Below are 23148 nucleotides of genomic sequence, written 5' to 3' on the forward strand. Positions count from 1 at the left end.
TATGCAATGTATCTGGCATCAATTTTTTAAACATTGTTTAATTTGACAGTAGTTAGAAAAAAAATTTGCAGTAGTACTGCTAGACATTAAATTACTATCACATAGACGGTCAAATATTGACATATAGATAAAGAGAGTGATATGTTGGAGCCATCTTGTACTTATGTACAAAAGTGATTATTAAAAATTCAGGCATTTTCAGGTCAGTTTTTAAACCATGGTGGCTTGGAATGGACCGTGGGGGAATGTGTATTCATTCCATAGAAATTAGCAAGTGTGACAAATCACTTCTCTTTTTTTTCACATATCAAATTTATTTAAAAAAAAAAAACAAGTGAAAATAGATGCATAATTTAAAACAAATGGGTATTTGTGGTCACAAAATGAGAACATAGGAACTGAGTAGTAGCAAAATTAAAAGAAATTGATTGAAAGAAGCTGACAGGGCAGGAATGAAAGGAACTTTTAGGTTTCCAAATGCAACATTTTAGTTGCATTACTGAAGTTTCCAGTTTGCAAGCTGAAATAAAACCAACTGCTTTGCATGTAGTGTGAATATGGCCATACAAGAAAGCAATCCAAGAAAACTGCAGGGGGCGAGGGTTTGATACCCGTCATGGAACTGAGATCCCACATGCCGTGCAGCACAGCCGTGATGGATAAGTAAAAACAAAATTCCATTTAAGAAAGCTAAACATTTTGACCCTACTGAATTGTAGACTACTACAAGCATCCAACAATGTTTATTTTACCTTTCAGTATAGATTTGATAAAATTTATGATTGACCTCAGTTGTGCTCATTTTGACATGTAATTTGCTGACATTGGTTGATATTATACATGGTGGATTGATACTACCTCAAATCTTTTACTTTTTATTAAAATATATAACAGGTGATACTGTGTACACAGTTAAAGTGTTCTAAATGTATGAGCTTTCATCACTGAAATGATTTGGCTTATTGTAAGGTTCTTAGGAAGAAACAATAAAACCAGAATGACAGAAGACCAAAGCCAGAACTTAACACTTGAAGTTTCTTTTTCTAATCCTGAAGAAATTTTTCTACCGTTTTGCTCTGAGGAATCAATAAAAGATTGTAGTTCTTGTGTAGTTCCTAGAGACTGATAGGGTGATGAGAGTTAATTGTTTCTTCATAAACACCTTCTCGGCTCAAATTAAAAAGAATCAGTGATAGAGTTGCCTCACTCAGTCATGCATTTTAATTCTTATTCCAGGGTTTAGCTAAAGTAGTGGCAGTTAAATAAATGGTATGTAGAAATGGAAGGAATAGAGAGACAGACAAGACAGACATGGCATTTAAATAGAAGCTCCTGATAACGTATCTTGATTTGCTGTCTACATTGACAGATGTTTGGTAAACAAGAAATGTGTTTCCTTAAATGATCTGTTGACAGAAAAAAGAGTCAGAATATCTCTTTATCTTGAATGCGTTGTATTTTAGTGTATTTTTAAGGGTGTACATACAAATGGCTATATATTTTTGTTTTTCAGAGTTGGAGGGTTATCCGGTATATTAATGTCTTACTGATAATGGCAGAACATCCACCACTACTGGATACAACTCAGATTTTAAGTAGTGATATTTCTCTTCTGTCTGCCCCTATTGTAAGTGCAGATGGAACACAACAGGTAAGGAAACTGAAATGTTTATTTCTGATGTCTAGTACACGTGTGTTTCTTTCAGAAGAATGCAAAATTTAGAACAGAATGAGGCATCACAACAATGGGTTCCTGTTAATATTTTAAAATCCAGTTCACACTGTTGTTCTGGTTTCATAGGAAAATGAAATGAGACTGTTTTTGAAGCTGCTTCTAAAATGTCTCACTAATTAATCGTTCAATTTCTTGTGTTTCTATTTAGTTGCCACTGAACTTGTTTTTAACATTTTACTTTAGGCAAACAGTGTACTAGTCCCTGAACGTTTTTTAACTAAGTTTAACCTTGTGCCTCAATGGTTATTATAGATCATTACTTCAAATCACTATGAAATCATGATTTAATTATATGATTAAATGACTGCCTGCATTATATTAAAATCTTTTCTTCTCACCAGAATCCCCCTCCCCTCTAAAAGCAAACACACAATTCCTGGTGTGTTTTTCTCCCAGGGCTTTATAAATAAAGTTCTGTTATTTCGTTGATGCCTCATTCCCTCAGCAGTCCTAAAGGGATGAGAATGATGGGCTTTCATAAGTACCTGTGATGTGCCAAGCGATGTACTTAATTCTCACGGCTACCTTGTATGGTCTGGATTTTAATGTTGTGAGTAAGGAAACAAAGATTAAGGACATAATAAATAATAATGAGAGAAGAGAAGGAACAGTTTGAGTTCTCACTATGGGAAAAAACATGTGCTAAGAACTTTATGATCTTATTTAATTTTTTCAGCAATCCTGTCCCTATTGCAGATGAAACGAAATGAGTTTCAGAAAGGCCCAAGATCACACAAAGCTTTTTTGCTCCATTATTCATATTGCTTCCTTGGGAAACTAAGAGAAATATAATTGTATTTTGTTACTTTATAAACTTAGTATCTACAGTGGGCAATTATTTGCTTACCAGATAACGAACTACTCTGTTCACTTTGCTATTGAAAAATTGAGTGATGAGCTTTTCTGTTTTGAATAAACGTGGTATGAAAAGTATACACTGGTTTTTATTTTCACATGTGCTCTGATAGCTTTTAGCAGCAACTTCATGTCACTAAAGTTGCTTTTTATGATAAAATTCAAGTCTGTTAAACAGGTTTTTTTCTCCCTTAAAAATAATAGATGTGGCAGATATTCGTTTACTTTAAGGCTCTGGGAGTGCCTTTTATCATTGTTGCCTTAGGCAAATCACTGGCTTCAAGTTGTTTATAGTGTAATACAAGAAAGAATCTCTGAAGCAGTTAATTACAGTACACTGATGTAGCTCCTATAGTGTATAGTCTGTTAAAGGGAAGACAAAAGGCTGAATCAAGACCAGAATGCCCTCTTAAGATTTCTTTCTTTCTTTTCTTTCAAAAGGAGATTCTTTTGGCAGAATTTTTCTTGAGATCTTACGAGCACCATGGCTAGCATATAGTAGTGATTGTGTAGACGGATACAGAGAAAGGAGCTGGGAATAGAAGAGCTTACTAGAGCAAGATTTGAAGGATCGGGTGGAGTCAGTAGTTCTAGAAGACAGGTTTTTATGTAGGCTTTGAAAAGTCAGGTGTCAAGAGGTGGAATAAAGCCTTAAATTCTAACTAGCACTCTTTGCTAGTTAGGGGAGAAATATCAGTGAATGGAATGAGCATAGGATTGGTCGATAGATTTGATTTGGGTGACTTAAGACAAATTACTTCACTTCTCTCTGAGAGAGAGGTAATAATAACTGCTTACAGTAGGTGTACCTTTGAGGGTGAAATGAGCTTCAGTAAATATTTGCTGAATTTGAATTGAAGCACTCGATGAATGCTTAAAAGACTGAAGAAACTCTATAGGTATGTCAGTCAGGACTTAAGTCAACAGATATAGTAAGCTGAGAAATAATTACAACTGATGCTGAGTATAGGTGTAACAAAATAGGCCCATAGCTATGGTAGACTGTAAGGAGCTGAAGCTAGCAATAAGTAGGTAACAGTTGACAACACACCCCTCTGTCTTAACTCAGGAACTTACTGCTGTGCCAAGCATGGCCAAATTAAGAGCTTGCCTCTGGTGATATGACACCACCGGGTTGGTGCCCAGAGTAAAGAGGCAAGCTGAAGACAGTTCCTGACAGAAGGAAGTCTCGTGTACATGCATGATGTTAACAGTTTAGGATAACAGATAGGTTGTGCTTTGTCTTTACTGTCTTGGGAATATCATTCTGTTTCCTCTTGGGAATATGAGATGATTTCTGTTCTACCTCTTGAGATCAAATTAATTTTCTTATGGTTGACCATCCAGATTATCTAAAATACTCATCAATATTTTCTCACTTTTTTATAGCAAATGCATTTTATACAATGTCACATACATAGTGGGTCTTTTGGCTTATGAATTAAACTGGAAGGAATCACTCCTGACATCATTACTGCTAGTGTTGCTTTTAGGGAAGCTGTGATAGACATTTATCTTTAATTTTGACTGGCAGCACCTTTACTGTTTTTTGTGTTTGAAAAATTTTATTCATCTTTTTTGTATTCTTGGAGTGTTTTAGGTTTACAGAAAAATTGAGCTGAGAGGTTTTCTCATTTACATCTTACCCACAGTTTCCCCTGTTATTAACATCTTATAGGTACAGTTGTTGCAATTAATAAACCAATGTGCTTAATTGCTCAGTTGTGTCTGACTCTTTGTGACCCCATGGACTGTAGCTTGCCAGGCTCCTCTGTCCACAGGAATTCTCCAGGCCAGAATACTGGAGTGGTTAGCCTTTCCCTTCTCCAGAGTATCTTCCCAATCCAGGTGTCAAACCCAGGTCTCCCACATTGGAGGCAGATTCTTTTCCATCTGAGCCACCGGGGAAGCCCAATAAATAAACCAATAAAAACCAATATTGATACATTATTGTATCAATAAACCAATGTTGATACATTATTAAGTTCCACAGTTTACATTAGGGTTCATTCTTGCTGCTAAGTCGCTTCAGTTGTGTCCGACTCTGTGCAACCCCATAGACGGCAGCCCACCAGGCTCCCCCGTTCCTGGGATTCTCCAGGCAAGAACACTGGAGTGGGTTGCCATTTCCTTCTCCAATGCATGAAAGGGAAAAGTGAAAGTGAAGTTGCTCAGTCGTGTCCGACTCTTCCCGACCCCATGGACTGCAGCCTACCAGGCTCCTCCATCCATGGGATTTTCCAGGCAGGAGTACTGGAGTGGGGTGCCATTTTTGGCATTGTACAATTCTGTGGGTTTTGAGAAATGTGTAATACTATGTATCATTATTATAGTATTATAAAGAACAGTTTAACTTCCTTAAAACTCCCCAACGCTCCATTATTCCTCCCTCACTCCCCACCCCTTGGAACTTTGGCAAATAGCTGTATTTTTACTGTCGCTATAGTTTTTATCTTTTTCCGGAATATCTTATAGTTTGAATCATGCAGTATGTAGCCTTTCAGACCAACTTCTTTCGCTTAGCAATATGATCTAGAAAATTTCTTTTTGTGGCTGTTTCAGTAGCTCATTTCTCTTTATTACTGTATGAATGATGCTGTTGTATCATTCATTATATGATTGTATTGTATGAATAATACATTATATGAATGATACTTCATTGTATGAATGTACTGCTTTATTCATTTACCTATTAAAGGACTGCTTGGTTGTTAATAGTTTCTGGCAATTATAAGTAAAAGTGCTTTAAACATTTATATGTAGGTTTTTGGTTAGACATAAGTTTTCAACTAGTTGGATAAATATCTAGGAACATCATTGCTCGATCTGTGTTTAGCTTTATAAGAAACTGACAAGCTGTTTTCCAGAGTGGCCGTGTCATTTCACATCTTCAGGCACGTGCTTGATCTGAGATTGTATCTTTTCTTGGTAAAGCCCTTATGAGTGTTCCTCCTACCCTGTTAGAACCCCCACGTGTGCTTTAGGGAATTTGAGCTTTAAAGTACATGAAATGCTCTTAGTTCTAGTCACTATTGGTACCAACAAAAGGAAAGTTCAGATATTTTGGTTTCTTGTGTGGTTCAGCACTTTCCTATTTTAACTTTACCTTCTCTAATTTCTGTTCATTTACCTTCCAAAAATATTGAATGCATGTAAACTTTTGGTAATCTGATCACACGGACCACAGCCTTGTCTAACTCCATGAAACTAAGCCATGCCGTGTGGGGCCACCTAAGACGGACGAGTCATGGTGGAGAGATCTGACAGAATGTGGTCCACTGGAGAAGGGAATGGCAAACCACTTCAGTATTCTTGCCTTGAGAACCCCATGAACAGTATGAAAAGGCAAAATGATAGGACACTGAAAGAGGAACTCCCCAGGTCGGCAGCTGCCCAATATGCTGCTGGAGATCAGTGGAGAAATAACTCCAGAAAGAATGAGGGATGGAGTTAAAGCAAAAACAACACCCAGTTGTAGATGGGACTGGTGATAGAAGCAAGGTCTGATGCTGTGAAGAGCAATATTGCATAGGAACATGGAATGTTAGGTCCATGAATCAAGGCAAATTGGAAGTGGTCAAACAGGAGATGGCAAGAGTGAACGTCAATGGCAAAAACAAGACTAGGAGCTGACTGTGGCTCAGATCATGAACTCCTTATGCCAAATTCAGACTTAAATTGAAGAAATTTCCCTAGACCATGCAGGTATGACCTAAATCAAATCCCTTATGACTATACAGTGGAAGTGAGAAATAGATTTAAGGGACTAGATCTGATAGACAGAGTGCCTTATGAACTGTGGACGGAGGTTTATGTCATTGTACAGGAGACAGGAATCAAGACCATCCCCAAGAAAAAGAAATGCAAAAAAGCAAAATGGCTGTCTGAGGAGGCCTTACAAATAGCTGTGAAAAGAAGAGAAGCAAAAAGCAAAGGAGAAAGGAAAGATATGAATGCAGAGTTCCAAAGCATAGCAAGGAGAGATAAGAAAGCCTTCCTCAGCGATCAATGCAATAAAATAGAGGAAAACAATAGAATGGGAAAGACTAGAGATCTCTTCAAGAAAATTAGAGATACCAAGGGAACATTTCATGCAAAGATGGGCTCAATAAAGGACAGAAATGGTATGGACCTAACAGAAGCAGAAGATATTAAGAAGAGGTGGCAAGAATACACAGAAGAACTGTACAAAAAAGATCTTCATGACCCAGATAATCATGATGGTGTGATCACTGACCTAGAGCCAGACATCCTGGAATGTCAAGTCAAGTGGGCTTTAGGAAGCATCACTACGAACAAAGCTAGTGGAGGTAATGGAATTCCAGTTGAGCTATTTCAAATCCTGAAAGATGATGCTATGAAAGTGCTGCACTCAATATGCCAGCAAATTTGGAGAACTCAGCAGTGGCCACAGGACTAGAAAAGGTCAGTTTTCATTCCAATCCCAAAGAAAGGCAATGCCAAAGAATGCTCAAACTACTGCACAATTGCACTCATCTCACACGCTAGTAAAGTACTGCTGAAAATTCTCAAAGCCAGGCTTCAGCAATACGTGAACCGTGAACTTCTACATGTTCAAGCTGGTTTTAGAAAAGGCAGAGGAACCAGAGATCAAATTGCCAACATCCACTGGATCATCGAAAAAGCAAGAGAGTTCCAGAAAAACATCTATTTCTGCTTTATTGACTATGCCAAAGCCTTTGACTGTGTGGATCACAATACATTGTGGAAAATTCTGAAAGAGATGGGAATACCAGACCACCTGACCTGCCTCTTGAGAAACCTGTATGCAGGTCATGAAGCAACAGTTAGAACTGGACATGGAACAACAGACTGGTTCCAAATAAGAAAAGGAGTACGTCAAGGCTATATATTGTCACCCTGCTTATTTAACTTATATGCAGAGTCATCATGAGAAACGTTGGAGTGGAAGAAGCACAAGCTGGAATCAAGATTGCCGGAAGAAATATCAATAACCTTAGATATGCAGATGACACCACCCTTAGGGCAGAAAGTGAAGAAGAACTAAAGAGCCTCTTGATGAAAGTGAAAGAGGAGAGAAAAAGTTGGCTTAAAGCTCAACATTCAGAAAACTAAGATCATGGCATCTGGTCCCATCACCTCATGGCAAATAGATGGGGAAACAATGGAAACAGTGGCTGACTTTATTTTTGGGGGCTCCAAAACCACTGCAGATGGTGATTGCAGCCATGAAATTAAAACATGCTTACTCCTTCGAAGAAAATTTATGACCAACCTAGACAGCATATTAAAAAGCAGAGACATTTCTTTGTCAACAAAGGTCCGTCTAGTCAAGGCTATGGTTTTTCCATTAGTCATGTATGGATACAAGCGTTGGACTATAAAGAAAGTTGAGGGCCGAAGAATTGATGCTTTTGAACTGTGGTGTTGGAGAAGACTCTTGAGAGTCCCTTGGACTGCAAGGAGATCCAAGCAGTCCATCCTAAAGGAGATCAGTCCTGGATGTTCATTGGAAGGACTGATGTTGAAGCTGAAACTCCAGTACTTTCGCCACCTGATGCGAAGAGCTGACTCATTTGAAAAGACCCTGATGCTGGGAAAGATTGAGGGCAGGAGGAGAAGGGGGGACAACAGAGGATGAGATGGTTGGATGGCATCACCAACTCGATGGACATGGGTTTGGGTGACTCCGGGAGTTGGTGGCCTGGGAGGCCTGGCGTGCTGCAGTTCATGGGGTCGCAAAGAGTTGGACGCGACTGAATGACTGAACTAAACTGACACTTTTGGTTAAGGTCTTTCAAAACTCAGTGCCTGTCTAGTGTTTTTATCAGAATCTTCTCCATTTCATTAATTTTTTAATTGTTATTTTACAAATCTCCATTACTATTTTATCTCACTTGTCCCTGCAGGATTTTAATTCATGGAGGTGACTTGAGTAATGACATAGACTAAATTTGTGTTACTTATATTTCCTGAAAGAAGAGAGCATGCCATGCCACTCTGGACCACAGGGAAAATACCAGATTTTGGTCTGGAAGCGGAAGCAGAAACAGGCAGAAAGCCTAGACCAAAGCCATTAATTAGTGTTTTCTCAGGAAAGACACAACAGGGTAAACAACTTTGGATTGGCTGTTCATTAATTGTGGCAGGGAAGAAATCAGTATTGACAAGGATGTGGAGAACAGGGCACCCTTGTTCACTGTTGATGGGAATGTAAATTGTTGCAGACATTGTGGAAAACAATATGGAGATTCCTCAAAAAATTAAAAATAGAACTACCACATGATCCTGCAATTTTACTTCTGGTATTTATCTGAAGTAAGTGAAATCATGTCTCAAAGAAGACATATGTACCCTTGTGTTGTGTTTGTTACAGCATTGTTTGCAATAGCGAAGACATGGTATGGTCTCACTTATATATGGAATATACATTTTTTTATTAATTTATTTTAATTGGAGGGTAATTACTTTACAGTATTGTGGTTGTTTTTGCCATACATTGACATGAATCAGCCTCGGGTGTACATGTGTTCCCCATCCTGAACTCCCCTCCCCATCCCATCCCTCTGGGTGGTCCCAGTGCACCGGCTTTGAGTGCCCTGTTTCACGCATTGAACTTGGACTGGCCATCTATTTCACATATGGTAATATACGTGTTTCAGTGCTGTTCTCTCAAATCATCCCACCCTCACCTTCTCCCACTGAGTCCAAAAGTCTGTTATTTATATCTGTGTCTCTTTTGCTGTCTCATATATAGGGTCATTCAGTTCAGTTCAGTTGCTCAGTTGTGTCTGACTCTTTGAAACCCCATGGACTGCAGCGCACCAGGCCTCCCTGTCCATCACCAACTCCCAGAGTTTACCCAAACTTATGTCTGTCAAGTTGGTGATGCCATGCAACCATCTCATCCTCTGTCGTCCCCTTCTCCTCCTGCTTTCAATCTTTCCCAGCATCAGAGTCTTTTCAAATGAGTCAGTTCTTCACATCAGGTGGCCAAAGTATTGGAGTTTCAGCCTCAGCATCAGTTCTTCAAATGAATATTCAGGACTGATTTCCTTTAGGATGGACTGGGAGGGTTGTCATTACCATCTTTCTACATTCCATATATATGCGTTAATATACTGTGTTGGTGTTTTTCTTTCTGACTTACTTCACTGTATAATAGGCTCCAGTTTCATCCACCTCATTAGAACTGATGCAAATGCATTCTTTCTAATAGTTGAGTAATATTTATATAGAATATATTTTTAAATGAGCTCATAGATACAGAGAACAGATTGGTTATTGCAAAGTGGGAAATTAGGGTGCTGGGCAAACAGGGTAAAGATGGCCAAAATGTACAAACTTCCAGTTATAAGATAAATAAATCCTAGGAATGTAATGTACAGCAGAATGACTGTAGTTAGCAGCACCATATTTTAAAGTTGCTAAGGGAGTAGATCTTAAAAGTTCTCATCACAAGAAAAAACTTGTAACTGTGTGGTGGTAGATGTTAACTAAATTTACTGTGGTAATTATCTTGTAATATATTCATATCAAATCATGCTGTACACTTAAAACTACCAATACAATGTTTTGTCAATTAAATCTCAAGAAAATAAAAAAATGATTCTGGCAGATTTGGGGCTATACAGGTGGTCTTTAGTTGCCTGTTACTTGGCCCTGGGGTGACTTAGAGCAGCAGAAATACTGGCTTGTAAGAGTTCAGTAAGGGGGTTAGTTGGATCTGTAGACTTGTAATTGGTTGGTTTGCATGTGAGGGGTGTGCTCCTGACTGAGCCCTTTGCCACTTCTAAGAATTGGTTAGCCCTGGGATGGGCAGTCTCTTCCCTAGCCAGCTCAACCATAAATGCCAAAGCATCAAGAACACAGAAAATAAGAAAATATGGTTAAAGTAATTGGTCCTGTGATGAACAGATGCCAGAAACAGAATCTAAGAAAACAGGGAACATACCCTCAGCTTACTTTTTTCAAAACCTGTTTAAATTGTAAGTTACAACCTATATATATAGAAAAGTACATAAAACAAAGATATAGCACATGACTATAAAACATAAATTCTTATAACTGCCAGCCAGACTAACTGCCAACATCCTAGAAATCCCCTGTGTATTCCTTCTACATCACAACACCCATTTTTGGAGGTTACCATTACCTTTACTTTTATGGGAATTACTGCCAGACTGTTCTTTATAGTTTTATGTATATATATATCACTAAGCAATAATGGTTTAGATTTGCCTATTCTTGATCTTTAAAGTAATCTTTACTATAACTGATCTTTTGTGTCTTCCTGGTTTTATCCAACATTGTGATTCATTTTTTGTTGTATGTTGCTGAAATGTGTTCTTTTCCTTGCTGTATAGGATTCCATGTATGAATTTACAACAGTATATTGATTTATCTCTTCTATTCTTAATGGACATCTAGGCAGTTCCTAGTTTGTTGCTGTTTTTTTCTTTCGATTTGTCAAAACCCTTTGTATATATTCTGGATATAAACCTTTTATCAGGTACCAGTGTAGTGAATTGGAGAAGGCAATGGCACCCAACTCCAGTACTTTTGCCTGGAAAATCCCATGGACGGAGGAGCCTGGTGGGCTGCAGTCCATGGGGTCGCTAAGAGTTGGACACAACTGAGCAACTTCACTTTCACTTTTCACTTTCATGCATTGGAGAAGGAAATGGCAACCCACTCCAGTGTTCTTGCCTGGAGAATCCCAGGAACGGGGGAGCCTGGTGGGCTGCCGTCTATGGGGTCGCACAGAGTCAGACATGACTGAAGCGACTTAGCAGCAGCAGTGTAGTGAATGTTTTCTCTTATCCTTATAACCATACTTTTCAGTATCTTGATGAACAATTCTTAATTTTAATGTAGTCACATTTGTCAGTTCTTTTATCTAGAGTTTGTATTTTTTGTTTGTTTAAAAAATTCTTCCCTACACTGAGGTAATAAAAATGTTTTTCTACATTATCTTCTAAAAAGTATGGTTTCACTTTGAACATTTTATTCAAAAATCCACTGGAGTTTTCTTCTGTGAATTGTGTTAATCTGATTATTTTTCCATAGGTATATCAAATTATCTCATACCATTTATTGAAACAACTGTCATTTTCCTGTTGCTTCACAGTGATATTTATGCCATAAATTAAGTTACCATAAATCTGTGGAATCTTTTCTGATTTATTAATTCTATTCTGTTGATCTGTTTTGATTATCCCTATGCCAAGAACACACCGATACTTTAAATAACGTCTTGAAATCTGGTAGGGCAAACTGTCTCACTTTGTTGTTCTTTGAGAGTGTTTTGACATGCTTGGCCTTCGCGTTACATACAAATTTTAGAAATAGCCTCTCAGTATACACAGATACAACCTTCTGAGATTCGGATTTGGATTACTTTGCATCTGTAGATCAACTTAGGAGAGAATTGACATCTTTACAGTATTGAATTTTTCAGTCCTTAAAGTTCAAGTTGGTATATCTAAGCTGTTATAAATTGTATCCATGTGTATGAAATTTCATGTTCTGTTGTTGGTAAATAGAAACACAGCTTATTTTTGTATATTGCTTTAATATCTAGCAACCTTGCAGGATAATAATCTCTTATTATATTTTTATTGCAAGAGAGTGGTATCCCTCTCATTTTTATCCCTTGATTCTTGGACTTGGACTGGCTATGAGAGAAACAGCAACATATATTGGACACCAATTTAGAGCATATGCCACCTCCTAGGAAACCTTGCTGCAGCCCTGCAATGTACTGACACTTAGCTGTTTCTATAACTTAAAACATTAAAATTTTTACATTATTTTAGTGAAATATTTATGAGTATATACACACACTTAAACCTGTTGTGGAAGACAGAATCATCAAATCTAAAGGGAACAGCATCTTAGTGAAATAAAGCATAATGGTCATGGAATTTTGATGGACTCTGATCTAAAAACAATAGATATTCTATTAAATTAACTCCTGGATAGTATACAGTTAGAATAATTCCTAATTCTCTAGTTAAGGAATTCTGTACTTAGTCAGCTCCTGTGCCCCAGAATCATGTAAGAATTGTTGACTTTTAAGAAATGTAAGTTGGACTGAAGTGAGGAAGAAATAAAGAGTAACTGGTAAGCAGCACTAAATAAATAAGGAAATGCATTCAACTGAAATTTATCCATGGGATACTAAAAATTCTTTAAAGTGAATCTGATTATAAACTTCTGTAATAAGAGACACTAAATGAAAAGGAGACTTTTTACAAAGATGATTTTTCCCATGATCTTTTGTATGTTCTTACGTTAGCTTAATACAAAGCAAGATTTTTTTTGTCAAAAACTATACAGATGTTTGTAGAACTAGAAGTTGAATTCTGCTTTTTCAGTTCTCATAATGTTTCCCTTTCAATAATATACTTATGGTTGTTTTATATTCAAGTACTGTTGTATATCTACTTAACCGCCAGATAAAATGCCCAGGAGTCAAATTCCTGAAATGCATTTATGTGATATTTCAAAAAAGAACATTTTGAAAATCAGACAAATATGCACACATATATAAACACATGACAGAAAATTATACAAGAAATTATAAGCAGGGACTGACCCCAGAAAAAGAGTTTACATTTTATACAACATTTTGTACTGTTTGAGTATTTTTTTAATCTTGTGGATTTATTACTTTTTAAACTTAAAAAAAAAGTTCTAACAATTTAAAAAAGGAAAAAAGCCATGCAGTTCCAAGTATACATACACATATATCACAGGAAGAAAAGCTCTGTACACATATATATCCATTTATTAACAGTAGTTCTTCTTAGGAAAGAGGAGCTTGTTGGCAAGAGGTTAAAATTTTGCTTTATCTGAACTGTTTAAGATTTTAAGAATGTCTTTATTTAAAACCAACATAAGTCAGAGAAGTGCACAAATCATTTATGTACAGGCCAATTAAAAAAACTGAAAGGAGCATAACCCCTGTAACCATCCTCAGGTCAAGCAATAGAACTTTACCAGCACCCCCAAGAGGCTTCTTGGGAAGGATTTGAAAGGTAATCCCAAGAAGTCTCTTGGGAAGGATTATGCTTTTAATCCTTCCTAGAAGTATTCCCTCTCTCCCAAAGAATATCTATCCCTTTTTACTTCCCCAAACCAAAGATTAGTTTTCCCTGTCTTTGAATTTTACATAAGTAGAATTATACAGTATGCATTATTTTGGTCAACATATGACATTCATTCCTGTTACCATTCATAGCTATATATAGTATTTGCTGTATAATATTCCATCCTATAAATATGCCTTAGTTGCTTCAATTTATTGTTGATGGAAAATTGGGTTGTTTCCAGTTTTTGCTTACCACAAGTGATTCTTCAAGAACATTCCTGTACACAACTTCTGCACATGTGTATGCAATGGAGTGCATGGGTCATAGGGAATATATTAATACATGTTCAAGTAGTAACTGCTGTTTTTTTTGTTTGTTTATTTCTACTTATACATCCCCAATACCTCAAATACAATTGAACTCCTCTCATATTCCCTCAAACACCAAGCTTTTATTACTGCTTCAGTTTTTCCTTATTGTAGAGTACTATTATTTTCCCCAAATAGCTGCTGCTTCCCTCTAGGGTAAGATTATTTTTTCCTGTCCTGCTATTGGCAAAAAAAAAGGTTTCCAAAGAGGCAGCACCAGTTCCACAAGCAGTATGTTTTTGGCATTTGCTCTGCAGTCAGATCAACATTTGGAATTGTCCGTCTGTTTCATTTTATCTATTATCATGATAGATATATATACTATTTGAATTTTAAAGGAAATATCCACATGCCTCTTGTGTGAACAAAAACAGATATGCCTCTACTTGGGGAATATCTAAATAAAATACCTATTATTAGTAAACATCAATTCCAGTGTCTCCTAAGGATCTGTAAACATATAATTGACCGAGTATTGGTCTGTGTACCTATGTATGCTTCCCTAATGGCTCAGTCGGTAAAGAATCTGCCTGAAGTGCAGGAGAACCAGGTTTGATCCCTGGGTCCGGAAGATCCCCTGGAAAAGGGCATGGCATCCCACTCTAGTATTCTTTCCTGGAGAATCCCATGGACAGAGGAGCCTGGTGGGCTATGGTCCATGCAGTCACAAAGAGTTGGACACGACTGAGCGACTTAACACATGCCTATGTAATATAAAAACTCATCTTTTAAAACTAAAACCATTGGTAAACTTAACTGGCACATTAATGAGTGCTTAGAGTATAAGGAAAGAATTTCATGTTAGCTGCAAAGTTGGCAACAAAGTGCCTGTATGTAACAAAGTACCCTATCTTCTTGGGGATGATTCACTGGACTAATTAAGGGTTTTGGGAGAAAAAGGAGTTTGGAACTGTTTTGAAGAAGGGAAATGCTAATTAAAACCTTAGTGATAATGTAAATATTAAGAAACCTGAAATATAGTAAGTCTGTGGAGCAGTGGAATCCTTCATACACTGCTGGCGCAACTATTTTTGGAAGTGGCCTAGCAATATTTAATAAAACTGAAAAAGTGCAGACCTAATATAATATTCTTCTAGGTAGTTATCTTACAGAAAATCTTATACATGTATACAAGGGCACATGTGCGTGCCTTTTCATTGCTTTGTAATAACAAGAAAACAAGAAGTAATATAAATATCTAACAGAGAAATGAATAGGATTTAGAGGATTCATATGATAGAATGCCTGTGTGCATGCTGTCACTTCAGTCGTGTCTGACTCTTGATACCCCATGGACTGTAACCCACCAGGCTCCTCTGTCCATGGGTTTAGCCAGGCAAGAGTACTGGATTGGGTTGCTGTGCCCTCCTGCAAGGGATCTTCCCAACCCAGGGATCAAACATGTGTCTCTTATGTCTCCCGCATTGGCATGTGGGTTCTTTACCATTAGTGCCACCTGGGAAGCCCTCATACAATGGAATGCTAGAATATGATTACCAGTATTCCATTGTATGAGCCTCTACTATGGATAAATCTTAAAAAGTAAAAAGGTGCATAAAACAGCAAATTAGAGGAGGGATATTATATATGATCATTATATTAATATAATGATGCCACTGACGTAAACTGGAAAAAAAAAGCCTTACAAATCAATAGTTATGTATCAGTACTAATATTAGATATATACAAACATGAATAGTGAACAAAAATGAAAAAGATACACCACAAGTTTAGGGAAAAATTAACTATAAACACGTTTCTTCTTTCAAAAGAGCTTCTGATGCAACATTGTAAATCTGTCAGATCTTGTATTCAGAATATTTACAGAACTCTTAGAACTCAGCAATGAAAAGACAATTAACCCAAATAAAAACTGGGCAAAGGTTTTGAATGCTCATTTCTTCAAAGAAGGTATGTACATGACCAATAAGTACATTAAAAGTTGTTCAACATCATTAATGTTTCAGTAATGTTTCATTAATGTTCAGTTCAGTCACTCGGTCGTGTCCGACTCTTGGCGACCCCATGGACTGCAGCATGCCAAGCCTCCCTGTCCATCACCAACTCCTGGAGCTTACTCAAACTCATGTCCATTGAGTCAGTGATGCCATCCAACCATCTCATCCTCTGTCGTCCCCTTCTCCTCCTGCCCTCAATCTTTCCCAGCATCAGGGTCTCTTCAAAACAGTCAGTTCTTTGCATCAGGTGGCCAAAGTATTGGAGTTTCAGCTTCAGCATCACTCCTTCCAATGAATATTCAGGACTGATTGCCTTTAGAATGGACTGGTTGGATCTCCTTGCAGTCCAAGGGACTCTCAAGAGTCTTCTCCAACACCACAGTTCAAAAGCATCAGTTCTTCGGCGCTCAGCTTTCTTTATAGTCCAGCTTTCACATCCATGCATGACTAGTGGAAAACCATAGCTTTGATTAGATGGACCTTTGTTGGCATTAACGTTCAGTTAATTTAATTAATGATGTCATTAATGTTTAGAAAAATGCAAATGAAACCATACCCAGTAAAATGGCTAGAATAAAAGTCAAATAGTAGCAAGTGTTAACAAAAACCTGGAAAAATTGGAACATTCATACGCTGCTGGTGAGAATGTAAACTGGTGTATCCACTTTGAAAACAATATGGCAATTCCCCAATCAAACATGCAGCTATGCTATGACCCAGCAGTTCTTCTAGGTATTTACTCAAGAGAAATGAAAACATGTCCATATAAAAATTTGTACAGCTTTTTTATTAATAGCCCAAAGGTGGTAACAATCCAAATGTCCATCAACAAATGAATAAACAAAATGTGATACAGTGAAATGTTATTCTGCCATAAACTGTAATGAAGTATTCCACAGTCTAGATAAAAGATTAAATGCAAAACAACCCTAATTAAAGGAAAAGTTAATTGTTTTTGAGGGTCTGCTGTATGTCAGGCACTGTGCTGGCATTTTACATACAGTGTTTCTGTTAATCCTTCAAAAACACTACATTTTAGAAGAGGACACTAAAGTTCATGGAGTTTAAATAATTTGTCTAAAAACCACATTTATTAAGCAATAGAGCAGAATTTCAGTATAGAATTGTCTGATTCCAAATTCATATTTTTTCTATTATAGTGCTTTATTTCTAAAAAAGCAATTGTGAAGACAGATGACCCTAATAGAAAGTATTTTCTGTTTATCACATATTATATTGCATACCTTGTATTCTAGCTTAGCATTGTAATTGGCTGTAACTAATTTCCCTTAATGATTCATCTGTATATTCTCAGCTCTGCAAAACGTGCCTAATGTTTAGTATTTGCTCATTAATTACTTGTCAGTTAAAAGAGTGAATGGTTAACAGATCTCAATTGTTTCTCTATATGCTGGTATTCTTACCTGAGTTTAAAAAGTCCTTCATAGGACTAAGAATTAAACTCAAATTCATTAGTTTGATAGCTGCCCTTTTATTTACAGTTATTAATCTCTTTGTAGACTTCAGCTGAAATGTGTTACATCAGCCAGCCCCTCTACAGATTGACAGGATCCAGTGAAGAACAAAGCATGATTCAAAGTTCTTAATAGTGAAGTCAGCTTAATAACATTTTGATGTTTAAGTAGTTCATACTTGTTTGTGAAATCAATTTCCTGGCTTAATTTCTTAGGAAAATCATATAATGAATTTAAATTTAGACATAATAAGATTGGGTATCTGCATTTTATCAAGGTAAATAAATCCAGAAATTAGTTGGAAATATAATTTTGGAGTTTGGGGAATCTAGAGCTATACTCAGTAGCCATTAACTACATGTGGCTATTTAATTAAAATGAAGAAGATTAAAGAAGATGAGTTCTTCATTCTCACTGGTCACATTCCAAATGCTCAGTAGCGCTTGTGTACATTTTCAGGCCATGTATAGCCAAATATAGCTACAGGCTATTATCAGACAGCACCATTATAGAATACTTTCATCATCACAGAAAGTTTTATCAGCTAGCCCTGTTCTCAAAGCCAGAAGAAAAGATTTAGGAGCTATTTAGAGACTGAACAGTAGTTAATTCAGCAAACATTTCTTCATCTTCTGTAGTCTCTGCGTATAAAAATAAGTAGACTGAAGTAAAGGGCTCATGTGTATTGTAGCAGAGTTGACAACATGCAAACAAGTGAATACAGTCATGTACCAAGTATTTTAATAGAAGGATATACAAAGTGCTGTGTCTCTAATACAGGAATTACCTAACTCTGCTTTAGGGTGTCAACTTGTTGAAGGAAGAGTAGTGTTTCCTAAAGAAGGAAGTAGTTCCTCATAGGAAAATGTCAGCAGAAGTCAAGTGTGTATCAGATAGTGCTGGAGAATAGTAAATAAATCATAGGCCAGGAAATGAAGATGATGAAACTTCTGACTATGGAATACTAGATTGAATGGAATAGAGCAGACGGATAGCTGAAAAGCTATAGGGCGGTCAGTACAGGAAAATATGGAAAGTAAGAGGCAGGCAGGTGTCCAGCATCAGTTCAGGAGAAATCTTATAAACATTGTGTCCAGTGTATGTTCTTTCTCTGTCCTGTAAATTTGTGCGTTTCTCCTATGCTAGAGGGCATATCCTTAAAGCAACAGATCTGTGCTGATAAAAATAATAAAAAATTGTTCACTCATTATTGTGTTTCCTTTAAAATACATGTAGATATTACTAATAAATGACTGTGCCCTGACATTTGGATACAGTTTGGCACTTTTATGTAGTAGTTCAGATTCCAAGGTGGTAAATGTCCATTTGAAATTGCCTCACTTTAAGTAGTTAGTTGATAAGTTTTAAGTCCACTGCATTGGGAGTTTACCTTAAGAGAAAGTTTGTTTGAATGGTCTTGTAAGATGAAGTAACTTTTCAGTAACAACAATAATCTCTTATTTTACTTAAAAAAAAAAAAAATCTGCGTTGGACTAAATGATACCTCAGGTTTCCTTAGCTCTGACTTTCCCCAGGCTGTATGCCCTGTTTGTTTAGAGGTATTCATGTCAGGCTTCCTGATTTCTGTTATCTGTCAATTCATCTTGGTCCTTCTCTTTCTTTCTCACTCCAGAGATGTCTTTTTCTGCTGTCTTGCTTTTTTTGAAAATTATTTCTTTCTTTAAGAAAATAATTTTACATTTGATCCTCTTAAATTTTATCTGTTTTCTTCCATAATTTCACCAAGCCACTGTATTTTTTTTATTATTAATTAGGAAATTTAAGAAATGTTCAATGTTAATTACATTTTTCTAGATTTTTCTGGTCTTCATTAGTGTATATACTAAGCATGGTTATAACTTTAATCAGGGACATTTTCATTACACTTTTTTGTGTTACATTTATGTACCATTTTGTATTAGTATTTGCATGTATCATCATGATGTTGTTAAGTCGCTAAGTTGTATCTGACTCTTTTTCAACCCCATGGACTGTTGCCCTCCAGGCTCCTCTGTCCATGGGGTTTCCCAGGTAAGAATACTGGAGTAGGTTACCATTTCCTATTCCAGGGATCTTCCCAACCCAGGAATTGAACCCACATCTCCTGCATTGGCAGATGGATTTGTTACCTCTGAGCTACCCAGGAAGCCCATGTATCGTCATAGCCTACTTGTAAAGTCTCCATGATATGGCATTATTTACAGTCATTGTCAACTTTAATCTGCCCTTTGGTGGTAGCCATCTTATCCAAAACATATGTTTCAAGCCTATGTTTTATCTGTTATTCAGGAAGTAATATAAATATTAGTAGTATTTAAGTTCAGAATACTTAATGCTCAATAGCTGTATGTATCTCTGTTCAAAATGGTAAGAGAGCTAGAAGTTAACTATTGGCAAATATTCAGGCAGTTACTTTTATCAGTTGTCCACTCACCCCCTGTTGACAGTATTAACTGAAACCAGGCATTAAAAGCATTTTCTCTAAAGAATGACAAAAGAAAACTGCCCGGCTGATCTGTCCTGCGAACTGAGTGAGGTCTCAAGAATGGCAGCATGGATACGGGGATGTAAGAAATGGAAGAAGCTGAGTGGAGAAGGGAACCTATTCGGTAATTTGACAGAGAGTAGTGTAACTGTCAGATCCGAACTCTGGTTTTTTAAAGGGGTTAGGAATTGGAAGGTCAGCAGTGCAGTGTCTTTTTTTATTCCCTTACTTTTGGCTTAAGTCTGATCTCCAGAAAAGTGAAGTAATTAATTTTTTCAGCAAATGTGTAGTCCCCATTTTCCTTCCCTATTAAATAGCATACATCTACTCTCTTGCAACGTTTAATATCTTGATATGCAGATTTGATCTGCTGTTCTTATAATTAATACTTCTTCCCCTCATTTTAAGGTTATTCTGGTACAAGTTAACCCAGGGGAAGCATTTACAATAAGAAGAGAAGATGGACAGTTTCAGTGCATTACAGGTAAGAATGGTAATTTATTATCTTTTGAGACAAGACTAAAGTTTATGATAACATAAAAGTGTCATATGCTTGTGGTTTCTTCCTTTCTTTCTGACTGCCACCACACCAAGGCACGAACTTTGCAGACTTTATGGCTTAACTATTGTAGTAGCATCCTAATTTGTCTCTTTCCCAGGGTTTCTTGGTTAATATACTGTAATGGTCTTCATGTCACTCCCCTGCTCAAAAATCTTTGGTGAATCCAGTTCAGTTTCCTTAGTCTTTTCGAAAGATCATTTCATCATCCTTGCTTGCTTTTTTCCCACTTTCCTTTCAATACTGTTTTCCTTTAGTCCTGCTAAGTTGGCTTATCCGCTCTCTCTGAACCCTTTTTATATTGAATACTTTCTGTACTGTTCTTATCTACAGTTTATCCATATCACCACTACCTCCAGCCTATCCAAGTGCTTCCAGACTGAGCTCAGATCTTATCTTTAAAAGGTTTTTTTATAAAGACCCATCATTATGTGTACTCATGTACTGCTTGGATGAATTACTACATAATTCTTCTGTAGTAAAAGAATTTTGGTTGTGTAAGTTCCAGCATTCATTCTAACTGAAGAGTCCTTGATTCCAAAGTAACCTGTTAATTAAACTAAAATCTTAGTTAATTTTGGAAGTGAGTACTCTGAATGAGAGTCCTAAATTTAACAAATATACCTGTGCAGAGGCACATTTCAAAGAGTAATTGAGCTAGTGAATAGTTATTGCTCCTAATAGACCTGTATAAATAGGATGCCCACTAGCTAATTTACTAATTCAAATTCCTAATGAAATAAACACTTGTAAGAGAAACTTCCACTAAACTTCAAAATTTATAGAAATAATGATGCTGTCTTTAGCTTGGTACATAAAACCTTATTTAATAAAAATGTTCAAGGAGTATTCGCTTCCTTCTGTTTTGATTTCTTAACAACAAAAACTGTGTCATTTTTACTTTTGATTCTCTGTGCTAAAATAATGCCTTTTGCTTAGTAGGTGTGCTGTTGATATTTATTAAAACTAACTGCTAAAATATTTTTAAGTATATTGGTATGCTTGTTTGCCTTGGTAACTACTATGTACTGAAAATATATTTTTATACTCAGAGATATTTTAGTGCCTTAGAGTTTTCAATATGAGCACCAATTAAGATTGCATGGTAATATGGAAATTTTAATGTAAAAATATAAATGTAGTGAGCCATAAATAATGCCTAGATGTTAATCATTTAGCCAAATCCTGGATTTCTGGCTATTTTTTTATGATTTGACTCTCACGTGTAAAAAAAAATTGTTAAAGTGAATTCAGGTTTGTTGAAAGCAGTAGTGCACCTTACCTCAAGAAGTCAGGAGCTAATCAACAGTTCCCCAGTGTGTCGATTCCGCGCCCCTTCACCCACTAGAGTTAGTATGCCATTGATGCTACCTCTGCCTCTAAATCTCCCTGCTTTCCTTTTCGTTTCCAGGTAGCTCTGACCAGCTTCTCAGTAGTTACTGATGTGTGTTTCACCACTGTTGCTGCTGGTGTCACTTTCTAGTCTGCCGGTGGGAGGTTACTGGACTCTTGGTGCTTCTGCTGCATCTAACTCAGAGAGTGACCCGCACTGTTGCTCCTGGGGCGGTTATTGTCAGCACCGCTGTTCCTGTTTGTCTTCCCTTTACTGCTGCTGCTCTTGATTACTGCTTTTCTGCTCTCACATTCTCTCCTCATACACCTGATCTTGACTCTTCCTGCCTTTATAGGGGCTTCTGATGTTAGGGAACGTTTGTCCCCACCAGGAAGTACCACTCTGTTCTCCATGTGTTTTGGGATTATGGTGAGGATAAGCACACACGTAGTCAGCTCTTTCGTATTTGCCATCTCCTTTGCAGAGCATTTTGTTAGTAAGTCTCTCCTAAACTGAGCCACATGACATTTAGGTCCTTAGTAAAACAACATTTTGTTAAATACTTACAAGCTCTGTATCCCAATTATCCCAACTCTGTTACCCTAGAGTGAGTTCTCTGCACTCCAGATGTTGGCACTTCTGGCCTCTGTGTTCTAGTCTGAATCCTTGTGCTCGTTAGGTCTGTTCAGAATGCTTTTGTCTTTATAGTTTTACCTTTGCTAGTAGTAGCTCATAAATGAAAGCATATACAGAATTTTCCTTTTGGCTTCTTTTCACTTAGTATAACAAGTTTGAGGTCCGTCCATGTTGTTCTTGCATCATTAGTTCGCTCATTTTTATTGCTGAGTTGTGTTACATTGCATGAACACCCACATATTGTATCTGTTTAGTCATTTGTTGAGGGACCTTTGAGTTGTTTCCAGATTTTGGCTAACATAAACTAAATGGTTGCGAATATTCGTGTTTTAAATAAGGGCCGTTTTCTCCCAGGATGTGTTTGTTGGGGATGGGAGAGGAAGATTTCATCCAAGGAGGACCCCTAGTGACCTGCTATGATGATCTAGAATCCCTGAGACATGTGTACAAACTACACCTTAGGCCCCGTGAATCTTGTTAGATTTGTCAGATCTTTGATATTAAAAATGCCTAAAATTTATTAGAAGTTAAGTGTCTGTTTTATATATCATGGTCACTATATTGTTTGCTATATTACTGTAACTCACAGAATGAAATATAATTTTTCTTACTAAATTCACAATAAAACTTTAAAGAAATATTAATAACAAAATGTATGAATTACTT

General features: G+C 36.9%; 1 protein-coding gene across 6 annotated transcripts in view; it reads left to right on the forward strand.

The window, feature by feature from the left end:
• FNDC3A (fibronectin type III domain containing 3A) overlaps positions 1 to 23148 on the forward strand; it is a 113486-nt gene that overhangs the window by 20307 nt on the left and 70031 nt on the right. For all 6 annotated transcript variants that reach the window (XM_061434624.1, XM_061434622.1, XM_061434623.1 and 3 more), the window contains 2 exons: positions 1514 to 1651; positions 20363 to 20438. In XM_061434624.1, the coding sequence (XP_061290608.1) occupies positions 1553 to 1651; positions 20363 to 20438 (175 nt within the window). In that variant the 5' untranslated portion in view covers positions 1514 to 1552. The remainder of the gene's footprint in view (positions 1 to 1513; positions 1652 to 20362; positions 20439 to 23148) is intronic.

This window comes from Bos javanicus, chromosome 12 (genome assembly GCF_032452875.1).
Source record: "Bos javanicus breed banteng chromosome 12, ARS-OSU_banteng_1.0, whole genome shotgun sequence".
Classification (NCBI taxonomy): domain Eukaryota; kingdom Metazoa; phylum Chordata; class Mammalia; order Artiodactyla; family Bovidae; genus Bos; species Bos javanicus.